Source organism: Cydia pomonella, chromosome 1 (genome assembly GCF_033807575.1).
Source record: "Cydia pomonella isolate Wapato2018A chromosome 1, ilCydPomo1, whole genome shotgun sequence".
NCBI classification, from domain to species: Eukaryota; Metazoa; Arthropoda; class Insecta; order Lepidoptera; family Tortricidae; genus Cydia; species Cydia pomonella.
Genome location: NC_084703.1, coordinates 38,255,553 through 38,274,209, shown reverse-complemented (window position 1 = coordinate 38,274,209; position 18,657 = coordinate 38,255,553). Strand labels below are relative to the sequence as shown.

The following is an 18,657-nucleotide window of genomic DNA, read 5'->3' as shown; positions in this document are numbered from 1 at the left end:
TGTAAATTTGTTTTATTTTTACTAATGATATCTTTTTCACATTATTTTATCCGTCTACGCTACGTGAGATCTGCGTTGTAAGTGCTACTTACAGGAAATATAAACAATGACTGCACTCCCAAAACCTAAGTAAGTATATTGAAGAAAAGAAACAGTGCGGTAGAAATAAGAATATGTACCTATTTTACAGTACAAAAACAATAAAAAAAAACAGTCGAAATGAGAACCTCCTCCTTTTTTGAAGTCGGTTAAAAATAATGATAATTTTAAGCACATCCATTATTATTGCTATTTTGGGCGTGTTGAGTAGAAAAACCAGATTAGTAAATTTTTGGGATTTTATACTTTGGCATGACAACTTTGGGGTGTATATCATAGTTTCGGACACGTACTCTCGGAGTATCCTGCTGTCGAATGTTCGTTGATTCGACTGTCGCTGGATCGAATGTTCGCTGGGTCGAAAAGCGTAGAAATAATCAATTGTAGAATCGAATTTGAGGTTTCGATTGTCATTCCATAGAAGATCTCGGGTACGAATGTTCGTTGATTCGACTGTCGCTGAATTGAATGTTCGCTGGGTCGAAAAGCGTAGAAAAAAAATTTTTTTCAGGGTACCTCCCGAACATGTGAAGAGGGGGTAATTTTTTTTCGGTTAAACCCTAAGGTAAAAACCTTTTTTTAAATCGGTCCAGTCATTTTGGAGTTCATTCGTTACAAAAAGAAAAATCCTAAAATACAAATGTTTTCTCTTTAATATTAGTATAAATATAGCTTTGTTTTTTAATCTGAACATGACACTAAAAATCATTAGAAGTAAAAAAGGATGATAAAATAAAACTCTTGATTACTCAATCATTTATGCATAATTCGACCACAAGTATTTCGACCCAGCGAACATTCGATCCAGCAACATTCGAATCAACGAACATTCGACAGCAGGATACTCCGAGAGTACGTGTCCGAAACTATGATATACACTCCAACTTTGTCAGTAGAAAAACGCGAAATTTAAAATTCGGTGACCATAACCCCTTTGCGCCCATTGAGTTTTCAAATGTGCCGCTTTTTTTCTACTAACAAAGTTGGCTGGCCAGGCTAGTTTGGCCAGGGACTGTCTCATTTCAAATAGACACAGATAATCATACTGTCTTTGTTTTACGCTAGGACTAGCACCCAAAAGAAAGAGATGAGTATATGTGTTATTTACAGACAAATTTTATTTGCCAGACTATTTGTATAAGTAAGCATATTGCAGAGTGACCTCAAGTGGGGCACAGACAGAGAGAATCATACTGTTTTTCAACATCCCACAAAAAGGGTTGAATACTTTGTTCTACTCTGATTCTGAGTCAGAAGGAAAAAAAAGGCGGCGAATATAAAAAAAAATAGGCGTGAAAGTTGATTTCTCATAGACAATTTGAAATACGCGCCTTTTTCTACTGACAAGTTGGGTGTGTTTCAGTCTACGGAAGGTGGAGGTAAGGAAATAAATCTCCATGTACCAAAAAGTGTCATCAAAAAACCTTAAATAGGTGGCGCTACAATACCTAGAATACTTGAACAAAAAAATCAAATCATAGACAGCGCACTTCACTCCGTCAATAACGCCTAGGTTCTTAGCTACTCTACTCTAGCGCTACTCTGGAGAGATTTGGAACTATTATGTATAGTTGACAGCTGGACACTTTTGCAACAGTTCTACCATAAGAGATGTCACTCATCTTAATTCCACACTCCATATTTCAGTCAAAGAGTATATGTTTCAGTATAATTCTACTTCTTTTTACAAAACAGAGTATATTCCATTTTTTTCAATTTCACACTAGGTCCGTGTAATTCAAGCTTAAACATTCCTATACTGGCAAGGCCATAAAATCCATTGTGCGGAAAAATTCGCTCGAAGCTCGAAGCCAGGTCATGAACTAAAAAATAAAAAAAACTGAAATGCAACAACAAATGACAATGACAAATGACAAGAGTCATTTCATGAAATCATTTAATCGAACTGCATCGAAAAAAACAATGTCGTTATTTCATTAATTCTCTTTTGTCCTATAGATTGTGGTTCCGTTCAGTACATTTTTGGTGAAGTGTCTATTTGAGGTGTTAAAACTGAATATAATCTGTTTGAGAGTTCAATAAATAACGAGGAAATAACATAATTGACTGTCTATTTTTATGGGCTGTGCTGTGTCATGTGTCCACCGAGCGACGATGTCGTTGTTTGGTAGGCACCCTAGCACCTCTACCGACGCCAGAGTCATGTTGGAGAGAAAGCTGTACCTCGCCAGGGAGTCCCCCGAACCAGATTACGATGTCTCCGGCTGTGAACTACGACAAGTGCCGTCCGGTATCTATTCAATTTGTAAAGTGTATAGAAAAACCCATCTCCACCTGCAGTCAAATAATTTACAGTCTCTGGAGGAGGGTGGTCAGCTATCAGACTTGCACCTCATTCAATATCTCAATATCAGCAGCAACAAGTTTGTAAGCTTACCCAATTCAATCCGATATCTCATCAACTTGACTGAGTTATATATCCAAAACAACTATATTATATACTTGCCTGAAAATATACATTTCTTGATAAATTTGAATATCCTGGATGTATCATATAATAGACTGAAAAGCTTAACTCCATCTTTAGGAAAGTTGAAGAATCTGAGGAAACTGTCAATAACGGAGAACAAGGATTTACATAAACTATGTCCAGAGCTGTGTTTTGCAACTAATATCAGCACATTAGAGTTAGACGGACAGCTTTTTACTTTTCCTCCAGCAGATATTGCTTCCAAGGGTACAACAGAGATAATGAAATTTCTGTGCCATGAAATGAAAATAGATTACACCCCGCCCTCACCTTTGGAACATGAGTTTTCATCTGTACCTGTTATAAACAGTGTTAAGGATTCTTTTCATACTGGCAAGACTATGTCATGGGAGGAGCAAGAAGCAGCAATCACCGAGCAAGAAAATAAATTCCATGAAGCGGCTAAGCAGCAGAGGGAGCGGTTTCTGTCACAAGTTTTGCAAGATCGTCTTGAATTGGACACTGAGATAGCAAAAGTTCATGAAGCAAAAGAGACTGAGCGACAAAGACTGATTAAAGCTATTCAAGAGGATGAGAAGGAAATTGAATGTTTGGTGAAGAACTTCATTCAGACTGATCAACTCAGGCCTGAGGTTATCCAGCAACAACTTGCCTATGATATTGCCGAGCATGATAGACTCTTAGAAATAACTCGGCAGAATTATGACAATATCAAAAAAACTGATATCTTAAAGGCCATGGAGAACCTCATAAAAGAAGACTACTTCATTCAATATGCACGAAAAGAATATGATGAATGCATTAATGATACAAAGAAAAATATGCTCTCAGATGAATTACAAAGTGTTGAAAAATTAGAAGATTTATTAAAAGCTAAAGATCAATCTCGCACAAATTTAGTTCAGCAACTTCTGGAGGACCAAGATGTACAGAAAGCTGTGGTGGCATCTCTAGTTGAGAGAGTTGATGCAAAAAGTTGGAGCTTGAATCAAGAAATATCTTTAATTTCTCGCCATTTAGCTCGGCTAAGTGTCATTGAACAAGAAAAAAATAAGCTACATGTGGCATGCAACTACAATGATCTACTAGCTCAAAGAATGCAGCTTGTCACACTGTTAGATGATGTTTTGCATCAGAAAAATAAAAGACGGATAGAATTGATAGAGACCTTAAAAGAAATGGAAAATGAGACAGACAAGACTACTGATTTCTGGCTTAAAAATTACCAAAAATTGATTGATTTTGCTCCTAAAACCTTATTAGATGTTAGTAAGAATTTAGATCCCGTGTTGGCTAATTATTTATTACAAGAAGGTGTAATACATTGTCTGCCATTCTTGGTAAAGTTTTTATTTTCTGATAATAATATAACTGACATAACATCAGAGAAATTGATTCAATGTGGCATATCACAATCTTCAGATAGAGACGGCATTATCAGAGCCATAAATTATTATGTTGCGACTAAAACTAACAGTTCGTTCTACAGCAGTGGTTTATCTGTAGTTGAGCCAAGTGCACCATCAAAATCAGTAATAGAAGATCAAAACTGCACGGGGGTTGTGAGCACAACAGAAACAGAGAATGCAACAGTAGAGTCGGAATGTGTGGTGTGCATGGATTCAAAATGTGAAGTGGTGTTTGTCCCATGCGGGCACATGTGCTGCTGCCATGGGTGTGCAGATCAGGAGATGGTTTGTTGCCCCATGTGCAGAGCCGATATTGAAAGGAAGATCAAAGTCATGGTTGCAACATCACGTTAATATAAAAGTAAGCAACAATTATTTTATTCCTTTTAAATTTCTCGCTTATATTGTACATACCGGTATAACCTACTCGCATCTTAGTAGCTCCATAATATCTTTCGCTTAAAATAAAACAAGCACTATCTGTATTCTCATATTTAGTACTTACTTATATTTTTAGGGATTCATAGTCAACTTACAAACTTTACAATCCTGATAGTTTTGCCGTCTGTCTGTCCATCCACAGCTTAGTGATTATTATTACTAGAAAGGTGAAGTTTGGCATGACTTTAATTAATCACGCCGACAAAGTGATATAGTAAAAACTAGAATTGGTATATATTTTTAGGATTATATAAGGAAAATTTGAAAAAATGGAACCCTTATAGTTTTGTCTTATGAGACGTGTCTATGCATGTTAGATAAAGTAAAAAAAAACACGTAAAAAACAATGTGAGACATCATTAGATAGGTTATTAATAATAATATTTAGGTTGTGAAGAGCGTTTTTGATTATAATTGCTTCGAAAGTCTAAAATAATGTTCCCTTCCCCTTCATAACTTTGAACTGGTCGTACAAAAAACTTTATAATACTTTTCACGGCTAAATTATGTTGAACATGAGCCATTGAGCCATCCAAAAACTTATTAAAACGATGTAAGTTACGCCCCTTTGCTTGTATGGCTTTTTGTATCGTATGCAGGTACGGAAACCTCTATTACTAGTATGTGTGGTCCGGCACGCACTTGGCCGTTTATTAAAATATATTTCTAGTTCCTACTGTAAATCTAATGGTACACTTTTGGACCTTACTCCTTTGTAAATAATAATGTAAACATATTCTTGACGTCGACTGTACATTACGAGTACAAGTAGTCGTACCATAAGTTGGCATTTCGTTAGTGATTGCGTGAACTCGATCGAATTCCCTCTCGCTCGCATTAATACATCATTGCGAGCGAGATAGACTGACAGTGTCAACACTTACAGGAGGTCGAAGCCGGGATAAAACGCTTAAAGGCCAATAGCTCCGTTGGACCTGATAACTTGCCGGCGTATATTGTAAAGGGTTGTGCGGAGTTTTTGAAGATTCCGATACAATATATTTTTAACCTGGCGCTCTCTTCTGGGTCATATCCTCGAAGTTGGAAGGTGTCTAGAGTGAGGCCGATCCCGAAGGCGGGTGACACTTCCGTCGTTGAGAATTACAGACCCATAGCCGTTCTTCCCACCCTTGGCAAGCTGTTTGAGTCCATACTTCACCGGATTCTATCTTCCCAGGTTCGGCCCTTTTTGTGTGACGCGCAGTATGGCTTTCGGCCAAGTCGTTCGGTCAACACGAATCTGTTGATACTGACTGAAAACCTTGCTCAGCATCTTGACAAAGGTGTTCAGGTCGATGTCATTTATTTCGATTTCTCGAAGGCTTTCGATCGCGTGGATAACGATGTGCTGCTTAGGAAACTTGATGAAATTGGTTTCTCTCCCAAGCTACTAGCCTTTTTTGCCAACTATCTGCGCGATCGGCAGCAATTCGTCCGACATGGCTGTTTTGTCTCGACTCCTTACCACACCCGGTCCGGCGTGAGTCAGGGCTCCATCTTGGGACCCTTGTTTTTCGGCATCATGATTAACGATCTCAAATCAGTTCTTCGGGCGGCTCAATGTCTCTTGTATGCTGATGATCTGAAGCTGGTATACAGGATTGAGCAAAGAACTGATTGCGAGACGTTACAGGAGGACATCGACCTGGTGTTTCGGTGGAGTATGCACAATAAACTTCATTTCAACCCAGTCAAGTGTTGTGTGTGTACATTTAGCCGCTCTCGTTCCGCTATATATGGGCATTATATACTGGGGTCAGAGCCGATAAATCGTGTCTTTTCCGTCAAGGATCTGGGCGTAGTGTTCGATGCACGGCTAACTTTTCACGAGCATATTTTTTCTCTCGCGAAGAGCTCCTTTCAAAGGCTGGGTTTTGTAATCCGAAACCTTCGCGATTTTCATGACCCGGTGGCCATAAAAATGGTGTACAATGGTCTAGTAAGGAGTAAGCTGGAGACTTCGTCGATCATTTGGAACCCCTACGAGTCGACGTATGCTTTACTGCTTGAGAAGGTCCAGAAAGCGTTTTTAAGGTTCCTTTATAAAAAAATATTCGGATTCTATCCGTACCTGTACCCGACAAAGTATCTTCTCGGCTCCCTCGGGTACAATTCCTTGGAGGTCAGGCGGAATTACCAACTCCTTGTCATGGCATGCCGAGCCTTGCGTGGGGAGTCAGACTGTCCCGAAGTTGTTTCTGGTCTCGTGCGCCTGTTTGTTCCCGACGTCCCGAGAATGGCCCTCAGACCACGACAACGCGACCTGTTGGCCGTGCCGCCGGCGCGCACCGTATCGCGCAGGAACTCGCCGCTGCCCCGCGCCCTCTCACTGCTCAATGCGCTCCTGGCATCGACGCCTGAATGCGATCTATTTGCTTGGCGATGGGCGGCAGTGTATAGTGAATGCTTGAGATTCTGTGAGGCGATGGATGCTAGGTGCTCTACTGTCCCAATTTAATCTGTTAATGTGCCATTATTGTATTATAATTGTTAATACTTATAATTATTAGTTAGTTTAAGTTTCGTGACGCATTGGTTCAACTGTAATGTCATGTAAACATTTTTATCAATAAAATAAAAAAATAAAAAAAATAAAAAAATAAAAAATAAAATAAAATAACACGTAGTGTTAAACCGTAAAGGTGGTTGTTAGAAATTGGCATAAGATTTTTCTAAATTGGCATGTTATGTTAATATGTATTATTACTGTTTGTTATAGGACCTATCTCTAATTTATCTAACATTGCTATTATGTGTTAATCTTTCCTTTCAGGTGACATGTCAATTACAAAAGCGACCAACCAATGTGGCTTTGAAGATTACCTACTATCTATAACAATTCCATGTAAGTACCTAGCCTAGTGTTATAAATAACAGCATTGTTAACTGTTTTTGGATGTTTTGCACATAACTAAGATACATATTTTACAATACCTTTGAATAAGTGATTGTAGATATATATATAGTAAAAGTGTATAAATAAATTGGATAAAATGATATTCTAAAATTTAACTACTCATAAAATTGAACGTAAACATTAAATTATCTAGTTATAAGTTTTATATACATGTTACATGCATTCAATTATAAACTTAATTAAGTGTATTGCATTATATTATAATATATTATTAAAATTACATTAAATACACTTATTTTAGTAGTACCAGTATATTCTTGCATTTATGATTGACTAATATAAAAATAATTAAACTTCTCTTGCCTTATTTTGTTGGGGTACTAAAATATTTGGCTAATTCTAAGTTCGACTTTACATTTTTTTCACATCTGCATAGTTTATAATTTTTTTTTTAAACTAATCTGTGGTCCAACCAATGGGCATTCGACGTGCTGTCTCTCTGTCATACTTACGTACGAATTTACAAGTGCAACAGAGAGGCAATACTTCGAACGTGGTTCGCGGTAGGTCCTCTGTTTAGGTATACCGAACGTGCCTAAACGTTGGACATATATATACTTATGTGTTGTCAGCATTTTTTTAATTGTTTCTGTAGCCATCTGCGATGCAGTGTTTACTTGCTTTAGACATATTTCTATGCGACACCAGAGCTGGTGGAGATCGTGCGGCGCGGAGCGACATACGCCTACCAGCCCGCGTAGCCAACGTGCTTATCGTTGACGCTCTGTGGCGAACGAAACGCAACTGTCACAGTCGCACTAATTTGGAGGTGTGATAGAGAGAGATGACTACGCTACGCTACGGAGCGTTAACGATTGTAACGTTGGCTACGCGGTCAGGGCTTATAATCCAAGCTATCTTACATCAAATCCACCAACATGTAACTCGAGGCTGTCATTGACTGTTGCCGCGGATACCTATATGACCACTGTTTTCCTGTTGTTTCCTCTGCCCTACTGTTATACAGTCGACATTGAACCACATAATAAATAATAGTACTACCGTACAGAAATGACACTTGCTACAAAAACCGAAGTTTGACAGCGATTCAGGGACGAATCATGCTGTCCCTTTCTAACATATGGTATTATCTCTTTCGGCTATTTAGGGTTGTCAAAATTCAAGTCATTATCTTATCTGTGGTCGTGCACGCAAAGGGTCGTCAAGTTGTGCCAACCCTAATAATTGCTCGGAGCAATGCTGAGCCGAACCGAGCCAAGAATGACCGAAAGGAGGAGTGTTGTCCCACTGATTGAACTCCCAAAAGCTTAAAAGCTTAAACCCCACACTGGCGTCTTTTTAGCGTCGGCGTCTAGTCAGCGCCATTAAAAATGGCGTCACTGCCCAGTTGCGCCAGCGTTGCGTCGAGCAGCAGCCATAGAGTTGACTAGATGCTGACGCTCGGGAGACGCTAGTGTGGGGTCGCCCTAAGAGTCACATGAATCTGCCGCCAAAAAGCCGTTCCCATAAAATCGAAACTACGCTTTCATTTTAAAACGATTTGCTTAAATTACATGAAACAATTTGTTGCAACGAAAACAAGTGCCAGACAGATATCCCACCAAAAAATGTTTCATGTAAAATGTTGCCAAGACGAAACCATAAGGCTCGCACTGTCAAAAAGCTTCTATAACTCTACAAGCCATAACTTCACAAACTCTTCACCTTAGTCAAAATATGTGGCTTGGCCGTTTTACTACCGTCACATGGGCGTAACGTAAAAAATGAATCACCGTTCATTATTTTTTATTAAGTATACAATACTTCTTGTAGTAACGAAACGGCCAAGTCACCCGTACAAACGGAGTTTCGTTCTTATTTTAAAACTACGCGTTGGATTGTAATGAAACTTCACACATACAATGACATGAGGTATCTATCTCTGTAATTAGTTTAAATAGCTCCAGCTTATAGGGAGCGTGCATGAACTATAGGAGGCAGCACAGGAGCCGTCAGATTTTTGGCGCGAGGCGTAAATGTGATGTTTTTTGTTCCGATGTAGCCCACAAGATGGCAGAACCTACTATGCACAAGAAAACACTTGACGTGTAAATGTGCCTGTTTATGGTTCCGATTCAGACCACAAGATGGCAGACCCTCCAACGCGCACGGTCCCTATAAAACAAACGAAATAGAGCTAAAACAAGTTTTGTATGACAAACTTAAATTCGTTGTATTTTGTAACTATGGTATCTGAAGCTACGTAAACTAATTACAGACATAAATAAACGTTATCCTATTCCTTTTAAAATGAGAGCGTAACTATGTTCGTATAGAGAACCGAGCTTACTGCGGACTCTTAATAAGTAATACCAATAACAATAATGTTCTTACCCCATATACCGGTTTTTTTATCCCTTAGCCCACTACTTAGTCTATCGCTTTCACCCAATTACCTAGTTCATTTTAGATTCCATCAACTCTCAATAGTCCCGGCGGGTGCTGTCTGCGTGCGTTCCATGACACGGGCAAGGGCAGCATCCGCTCGGTGTACCAAGCATTTCATTAAAGTGTCAAAAGGGACTCTGCGTGTTAGCTTTGGCTCCGCGCATGCCTCCCAAAGGTCCGAAATACCATTGTTCATTTATGGGTGACTTATTTATATATTTAGACATAAATAAAATTCCAAGTTTTACATCATTGCAAGGATTACTGCGGTACATGTCGTTAAGGTCTAAAAGTTAATTTAGATCGGTTTTTATTTGATTACTAAGTAACGACAATGCTTTATTATGTCTTGCCATTCATACAATGGGTTAAAGGCTTCTGATTTTAGCGTGTAAATTTTTTACTTAGTCTTTTACGATTAATTGTTTAAACATCCCTTAAATGAACAAATTCCTAGCTTGTTCCAGGCGTTCGTCAGTGCCCGAGATACAGACCTAGAGAGGCTTCTTGTTTTGAATAACAATAGATTGACTTAAAAATAATAAACTGTTATATTATGAATTTATGAGATGACCAGATGACACATAACTTCACTAATTTGTCGAGTAAGTACATGTACTGCATGATCATGTATCATGGTAAGTACATGTAGAAACTGCATGATCTTCTTCCTCGTGTCCTCATGATTGAGGGTTGCGACCACATGAGATCGTTATTTTTTCACTAAGGCTCTCCATTCTGCACGTCTTTCCGCCTTCCTAATAATAGGCGCCAGTGTAGATCCCTGGCAGGCCTTCTTTACAATGTCCACCCAGCGGGTTGTAATGTCCACTACCCCGTCCTCCATCCACCATGCCAAATATAATGCGCTTTTCGTAGTTGTCCGGCTCCCGTCTGGCTACGTGACCAATGTAACTAAGGGTCCACTGGAGGCAAATGGATGATAACCGGCACTGGATTTTGAATTCCGTCAGGATTGACGCATTAGTGCGGCGCGCCACTGCATGATCATGTATCATAACATGATACTCATTAATGTATAAAACCGTTATAAACTTGTTGGCCAATGATTTATAACGTTTTATACTTACCGCAGTGAAGAAGGACGTAAACTACGCACATTGTCTTTGTTTGGCATCTCTCTAGGTATCTCGTATCGCATTATATATATGTAAGTGGATTGGTATCATTCGTTAAGCATTTGATTATCTCAATTATCTGTCTTATTTGCAATTGATACGTGCAATCTTGACCTATTAGATATAAAATACACTCCTTTGCTATAATTTATGTGCAAGGCTAAATCTAAATACACGTTAAACTAATTAAGTAATGACGTTAGATTTTAAATGATCAGTCTTAAAAAATAGTCCACGCAGTTCTTAAGTATTTAACGTTAAGGTTATATAATAACTATTACCTATAAGGTCTAAACGTCAAGATACGTTCTAAATGACTGTGCCTTCTAGGTGTTGTTGGTTAAATTATTCGATATTGCTTTTTACCTACACTGAGTTTTATATCGAACATATAATTGTATTATATGGCTGTGAATTTGTATTCGTATTGTTTAAATCTGGCGAGTTTATACATTTTTAGAACGTGCTTAAAAAAACTAATATTAACACAGATTGATACACTAGACTAGATACGCTACTCTCGTAGAAAATGAATACTTTGGTTGCTATTAATGGACTGTCTCGCATCTCGTAAAATTATTATTTATGACTATTAACAAATCAAATAAAAAATCGGCCAAGAGTATGTCGGGCCATGCTCAGTGTAGGGTTCCGTAGTTTCCCGTCCGTCAAATCGATCGAACCGATCAGGTTCGATACAGTGTTCTTTGCAAGTCTTTACTAAACTTTACTTTCAAATTTTTTTTTCATATTTTTGGGGCCCAAGGTTCAAAAGGGAGAGGGGAGGGGACACAATTTTTCTTTCTTTCAGAGCGACCTATCGCACCCACCCACACTATAGAGTAGAAACGATAACAAATCCCCTGCGTGGAATACCATTACGTAATATTTAACTTTTGAAGCAAGTGTGTGTAACTTATAACAATATTAAATTTTTAAATAACACATACTGGCAGTAGTAGAAGAGCATATGTTTTTTTGAGACTGGCGGGAGTCTGGATATGCTGAAATTAGGATCCTGATTATCTGGTTATGCTAAATCATTAAATTACTTATTAATTACTTTAATTAATAGAAAAAAAATACCGAAACTGGAGGGAAGTTTTTACTCTGTTAAACTGTGTGTGTGTGTGTGTGTGTGTCATTGATACAGTCGCCATCAGATATATCGGAGCAGCCAAGGTGCTCACAAATATCTGAACACGCATCTATTGTCAAGGCGCTAGAGTGCGTGTTCAGATATATTTGAGCAGCTCGGCCGCTCCGATATACATATTTGATGGCGACTGTACATCCTACATATCACCTACCTACTACTCACTTTATACATTTTTAATATAGGGTATATAAAGATCAATAAATCACCAGTTACAAGTGTTCTTGACTTCTCACTTATACCTACTATAGAGTAAAACAAATGAACAATCTTTAGGTATTCATAGTGAAAAGTTGGAACCCCAGATAAAATCCCAGTGTATACGTGTAATGTCTTTATGTACATATTAATCTAAGTCTAAGGCCCTCAGCACACGGAGCGTAAGCGATGCGTAATACGCGCGTAGAACGAGGGCGCTACAAGCACGAACAACTTCAAACAAGTCCGCACACGAAGCGTCGTCGAACGCGACACGCGAACCACGTTCGACGTATTGCCTCTCTGTCGCACTTGTAAATACGTACGTAAGCGTGACAGGGAGGCAACACGTCGAACGTATTTACTATACTATATATTTACAGAACTATACGCGTCTCGTATTCGTAACGTTTTTACGATAAGCTTACGCGACGCTTACGCTTCGTGTTTTGAGGGCCATAATTGTAGTTTTTTTACGAGAGGAGGTCTAGAAGTATGTTTGGTATAGTAGTATTTGGAGATTTATTAACATGGACTATACTTCCGATTCGTCAAAGCTGGCGCGGATTTTCTATGAAAATTTTGACAGTTCAGTACAAATCTTGCGCCAGCTCTTATGAATCTACTTGTACCTACCTATTATTAATACAAGTAAAAGAGCCATAGTGAACCGTGCTAGTACCAACATAATGTAATGTGGTATCGGCCTGTCAGTTAGAACAAAAAGTTGACAGTTCCGAACAACTGACAGGCCGATACCGTGCGGCGGTCTGTTAATCAGTGGGCACCTTTAAACTACGTAGATTTTAGAAAAGCTCGAAGTAGATGAGACTGTTGACCGGGAAACATAGTTGTTTATTTCCCTTTGGATCTCACCTCTTAAATGTGGCTGTATATAAAATCAAATTTTGATTAAAAATTAAATGGACGTATGTAAAGAAATATGTACAACAGGTTATAATTATTCATTGAATCCATAAGACGGTTGGAAGCTAAACAAAATGCATCGCTTGTAACTTAGTTAATAAATAAACTTGAATGTGAATTCGTTAAATAATAGCTACTTTATTTAGGCGTTTATTATCGTTTGGCTTCTCCTCGTAGTAAATATATTTGAGCTGTTTCATATTTTTTGGGTAAATATATTTCCATGTTATCTAAAGGGACCGCCTATTTTATTGCGGATTCAGTATTTTACCCATTTGTAATAGTATATTGTTCAACGCGAGCGGGAAAATGAAATATTGCAAACGAGGTCTTTATATGTACGACAGCCGCAGGCTGGAGTGCATTAAAGACTTGAGTTTACAATATTCTTACCCCCGGAGTTACACAAAAAGTTTTTTAACACACGTGTAAAGAAAAAATTAAATTATAAACGTCAGTATTTTAAAACTCATTTATACCTAATTGGTTCGTATGAATTAGTGACACAATTAATAACATATTATTTTTCACAATCCGTAACTCCCGTGGGAATTACTTTGTTCTTCAGTATATCTACATGAAATAAGATTTTTTTCGCGCAAATGTGATAAAAAAGTACATAGTTACTTCGCAGAGTATGTTCAGGAAGACGTTCAAAAACCACTATGTATGCTTTATTATTGGTAATCTATTATTTCATAAGTCGGGTATTCTACAAAATGGAGTGCTTTTCATATTTTGAAGCTCTTTAAATTTAAGTACACCTATTTTGCACAGATATTGACATGAATTACAATTTTTATGTAAAATAGTTATTTTATATATGTAGGCATGCAAGGCTAAGAAACATACGTAGCTTTTAATCTTTATTATAATAGACGTAAGTGTAATCGGAGTTTTACAAGCACAAACAGCTTATTCGTCCAGGAAGAAGTCATGATCATAGTCATAGTATCATCACAACTTTTGTGTCATTTTGGTTTCAAAATAGTAGAAACTGTTTAAGATCACATATTTGACACAACGACGATCAGCGATATCGTAACTTTAGTATACGTTTATGAATAAGGGTGTAAATGAATTGCAAAGTTTTATGTTTTTAACTGCTAAGCCACAAATGGCTTGTTTGCAGCCAGAGTTCGGACTAATGCACTACTCGTATTTAGGTGTGCATAATATTGTATATACACATATTACATTACGCGCCAGAGGAGATACATTCATAGTTAGGTATTAGATGATAACATTTTTTTTATCGACGTGGCACTCAAAGGCCCGCAACACCCCAATAATAATAATAATAGGTTAAGTATAAAATTAACGAGGTGATTTATTTCGACAACGCGGGTTAAAAAAACGCGTAGTAGGTTACTGTTTCTGTGGTGAGTACTCCAAGACTATGTTACCAAGGTAATTGTATACTTAAACATGTAGGGCCATGCTCAGGGCCTTCGCAGCACTTGTACGTCTTTTTACTAAGAAGGGAAGACTTTTAGCGAAAAGTCAAAAACGGCTTAATCGGTCATGTTCGATATAGTTTTCATTGAAAGTCTTCACTAGATTTTACGTTTTTTTCATATATTATGACCCATGGTTCATCAGTTAGAGAGGGGGGCACAATTTTAATTTTCGTTCGGAGCGGTTATTTACGAATAGATTTACTTTATACAAAAAAGGTTCGTAAGGCTTATCCTAGGCAAAAAAACCAGACAAGTAAAAGTCTGACTCGCCGACCGAGTAATGTAGAATTTTTATATTATTTATTTTTTACTACTTTATAATTTTCTGATTTTTTCCCTGTACTTGAAGTATAGGACGATTTTACTTGCCAAATTTCATAGTTCTAGGTCAACAGTAAGTACCCGATAAACGTTTTTGTACGTGACGAAATATACGTTTTTGCGGTATCTTTTTTTTACGTTAACTTAAAAGTTTGATTTCTTCACAGCTTGGTTTTAATTTTCGATACCTCCACGCGTTCCCGAGATAAAGACGGACAACAAAGTGATCCCAAAAGGGCTCCATTTTTCCTTTTTAGGTACGGAACCTTAACAATTCATCCCCACTCAGCGTGTACGGGTGGTACCCTGCACGTATTTTTTGTATTTTTTATTTTACCACTTTGTCGATGTGAATTATTTATATATCCATACTAAATTGCAGCTTTCTAGCACTAAAGCCGAGGACTGATAGACAGGCGGACATGGCGAAACTGTAAGGGTTCCTGGTTGACGACGGAACCCTAAAAAGTGAGAGTAGCGTACATACCGTACCCCTAGTGTAAATTTATTCGATAGCGAAACGTGACGCACGCATTTGCGTTAAGCCTCATTTTGTATGGGATTTTGAATGTCCGAAACGTCCCGCTTGGCGCGCTGTTTCTAAATCCCATACAAAATGGGACTTCACGCAAACGCCATCGGTTAAATTTACACTAGGAAAGGGACTAGGGCTAGGGCTAGGGACTCAAAAAGACTTATATAATTACTTGTGTTTATTTTTTATAATTTCAATGGATCATGCACATTTTACGATAAATGGGTGCTGTCAAATTCTGTCGGATCTGCGTGTGTCAAATATGTGATCTTAGGATAATACCACTATAAAGATTAATTTTATAAGTTTGACGACCGGTTTGGCCTAGTGGGTAGTGACCCTGCCTACGAAGCTGATGGTCTCGGGTTCAAATCCTGGTAAGGGTATTTATTCGTGTGATGAGCATGGATATTTGTTCCTGAGTCATGGGTGTTTTCTATGTATTTAAGTATTTATAAATATTTATATATTATATATATCGTTGTCTAAGTACCCTCAACACAAGCCTTATTGAGCTTACTGTGGGACTTAGTCAATTTGTGTAATAATGTCCTATAATATTTATTATTATTATTTATTATAAGTATTCTATGTATATAAGTACATATTTGTATGTTATATATATCGTTGTTTGAGTACCCACAGCACAAGTTTTCTTGAGCTCAGTGGGACTTAGTCACTTTGTGTAAGAACGTGCCTATAATATTTATTTATTTAATTTTTTTATATCATTTGCTTCCTAATTCGATAACCTCATTATGGTGTAACAAAAACGATAGCCACAAAATTTACTGATGTCTGTTAAAACAACCCACATAAGGCGCTGCGAAATAACTACAATAAATTACAGTGCATCTACTCAATAACAGGTGTATATACTCGTACATTAGCAAATATTTTAAAGGAAAATTCGTGTAAGTTAATGAGAAATAATTATTTATAGAACAAACCAAAAATTCTAAAATTGATGTAAGTAGAGTAAGCTCATTTACTGTAGTCTATAGTTTAGTAATAAACGTATTATACACCGTGTTTTTATTCAATTCCGTTAACTTCGTGGTATGGCTAAATAAGTTTAAGCAAAGAGAATTTAGTAAGTATAGAGGCGTATTGTCAAAGTAAATTTTGTATTCAACTAAATTTAGTGCCATCTTTCGACACAGGACTAAAACTCTTAGAATGACCCATGTTCTTTCACTGATATGTGTTAAATATCAAACGGTGTCGCCATCTACTCGAGCTTAAATGTTTCTTGATTTTTCGAGGCACGTTTTTTTCTTAGAGTTTATTTATTTTAATACGGAGTTTAAGGAACCGAAATGGTCACGTTAATTTTCAAACCTGTATTAAAAAAAAAATTTTTTTCATGATAAGTAATTTTAAGTGCTGCCTAGCGTTGTTATAATATGGACATTATTATTTAACTCGACCAAACAATTGAAAACTATGACATTTCGAACATCGATCGTTTTAGATAGTACTTGCGTTAAGTAGCACATGTATAAACTCGTACTAAACACTAATCAAGTAATCAATATGTAAACAGACTCTAAGGCAAATGTACACGTTCGTAGGGGCCTTATCAAATAAAACCAAATTATTGATCATCACCTAAATGGAGTCAATTAGAATACCGGTGTCTTTGAAAAAGTAACTTTATTTAAGCCCAGGAATGTACTCTTTTAATTAACGAAAAAAAACACGATGTATAATGTATGTATTATTATAAGAATTTGTGCAATAAGGCAGCAATTAATGTGTTTATTGGATCTGCAATATTTATTTGCCTTTGTTATGTATTGTTAATTTTTTAAACATTGTTCTGCTTAAATATTTATCTTACCAAAGTGTTCTAATTACGTATCTAATTATATTGTCAAACACGTGCAATGTTGTCGTTTTATTTATTATATTGGCTAACTTAAAATTCACCAATCTTATGATACCTGAATTCACTAGCATTAATATAAGAATTAAGTAGTACAAAACTAGTACAAAAATAAGTAAGGCCAATTGCGTCCTAATCCATCTGCAAAAATTCCGTTCGTCCGTACAAAACGGTGCATTTGGTCTTGCGAATCTTAAGGGGCTTCATAGGTACATGGGACAATTCATCTTTACAGTCCGTCGTTACAGACCGATCAAAACTAATTCGTTATCGATTTACTTAATCGAAGACGATATCGGAAATCGCAACAAAAACCCATGCAATCATGAATATCGTAACGACATTGCCTGCGTGATGCGTCAAGAATGAGACAAAAATCAAATTGTTGTTCACAATGAAATGAGTCATACAATGGCGATTCATCGTTGCGATATTCATGATTGCATGGGGTTTTCTTGCGAATTCCGATATAATCTTCGATTATGTAAATCGATAACGATATTGGCATGGTTGGTTGTTCTTCAGCCAACTAATTAGCTGGCTAATTTAACCATTTAGCTGCGACATAGGTAAATAATACCACGAAAATTTCATAAAATATAATATGAGCAGGATTGACCTAGGCGACCGTTAGCATGACAACGACGAGTAACAAGAGAAAGGTTAGTTACCTATATGCAGCTACAGTTAGAAACTGGCTTACCCGCAGATTTGTTAGTTGGCGGTAGTCTGTGGGGAAAGAGAACGAGTCGTGAAATGTATTGGTTCTCATATATTCCACGACTCTTTTCTTTCCGCACAGACTATAAAAACAGGGCTTACCGCCTTTTTTCCCTGGTGGCGGAATAAAACTCAATCGTTATCTGCCTCTACAACGTGTCCCAAAACTCAACGATAAGCCGGCACCAGAGGATGGAGCTGCTTATGATTAGTCGAGAAAAAATAAGGAAAAAAATATATCTCAATTATTTTAGAAATTACAGAAAAAAAATGAAATTCATTGAAAATCGACATCCCTAATGGTATTTTTAACGACCATGTCTACAAATATTCAAATATTACTGTTTTTTATTTTGTTTTTGGAAACTTCAGTAGCCCTGCTATCTAACACAGTTCTTAAAAATACATGTAGTTTTTACACAAAAAATAATCAAAATTCATTTTGTCCCTACAATTTTGAAAGATTGTTTCTTACAGTCCACTTTCAATCATCATGGTGTAAAAAAATAGTATCGACACCACTATGGCAATTATTTTCAAAAGTTGACGCAACTAACCAAGATTCCAAAATGGTATAATACTTTGGGAAACCTAGTCACAACAAAAA

The 18,657-nt window shown here is 37.2% G+C and overlaps 1 protein-coding gene across 2 annotated transcripts in view; it reads left to right on the top strand.

Moving 5' to 3' along the window:
* Positions 1–2,000: 2,000 nt before the first annotated feature.
* The window catches only part of LOC133522466 (E3 ubiquitin-protein ligase LRSAM1-like), a 52,311-nt gene continuing 35,654 nt past the window's right edge, over positions 2,001–18,657 (top strand). Inside the window, exons 1-2 of one of the 2 annotated variants that reach the window (XR_009800062.1) lie at positions 2,001–4,321; positions 7,175–7,246. Coding sequence is in view for 1 of the 2 variants with exons in the window: in XM_061857836.1 (XP_061713820.1) it covers positions 2,179–4,314 (2,136 nt within the window). In the remaining variant the exon portion in view is untranslated. Of the gene's footprint in view, positions 4,322–7,174; positions 17,333–18,657 lie in introns of those variants that run through there. The other variant, XM_061857836.1, reaches the window with a different exon arrangement.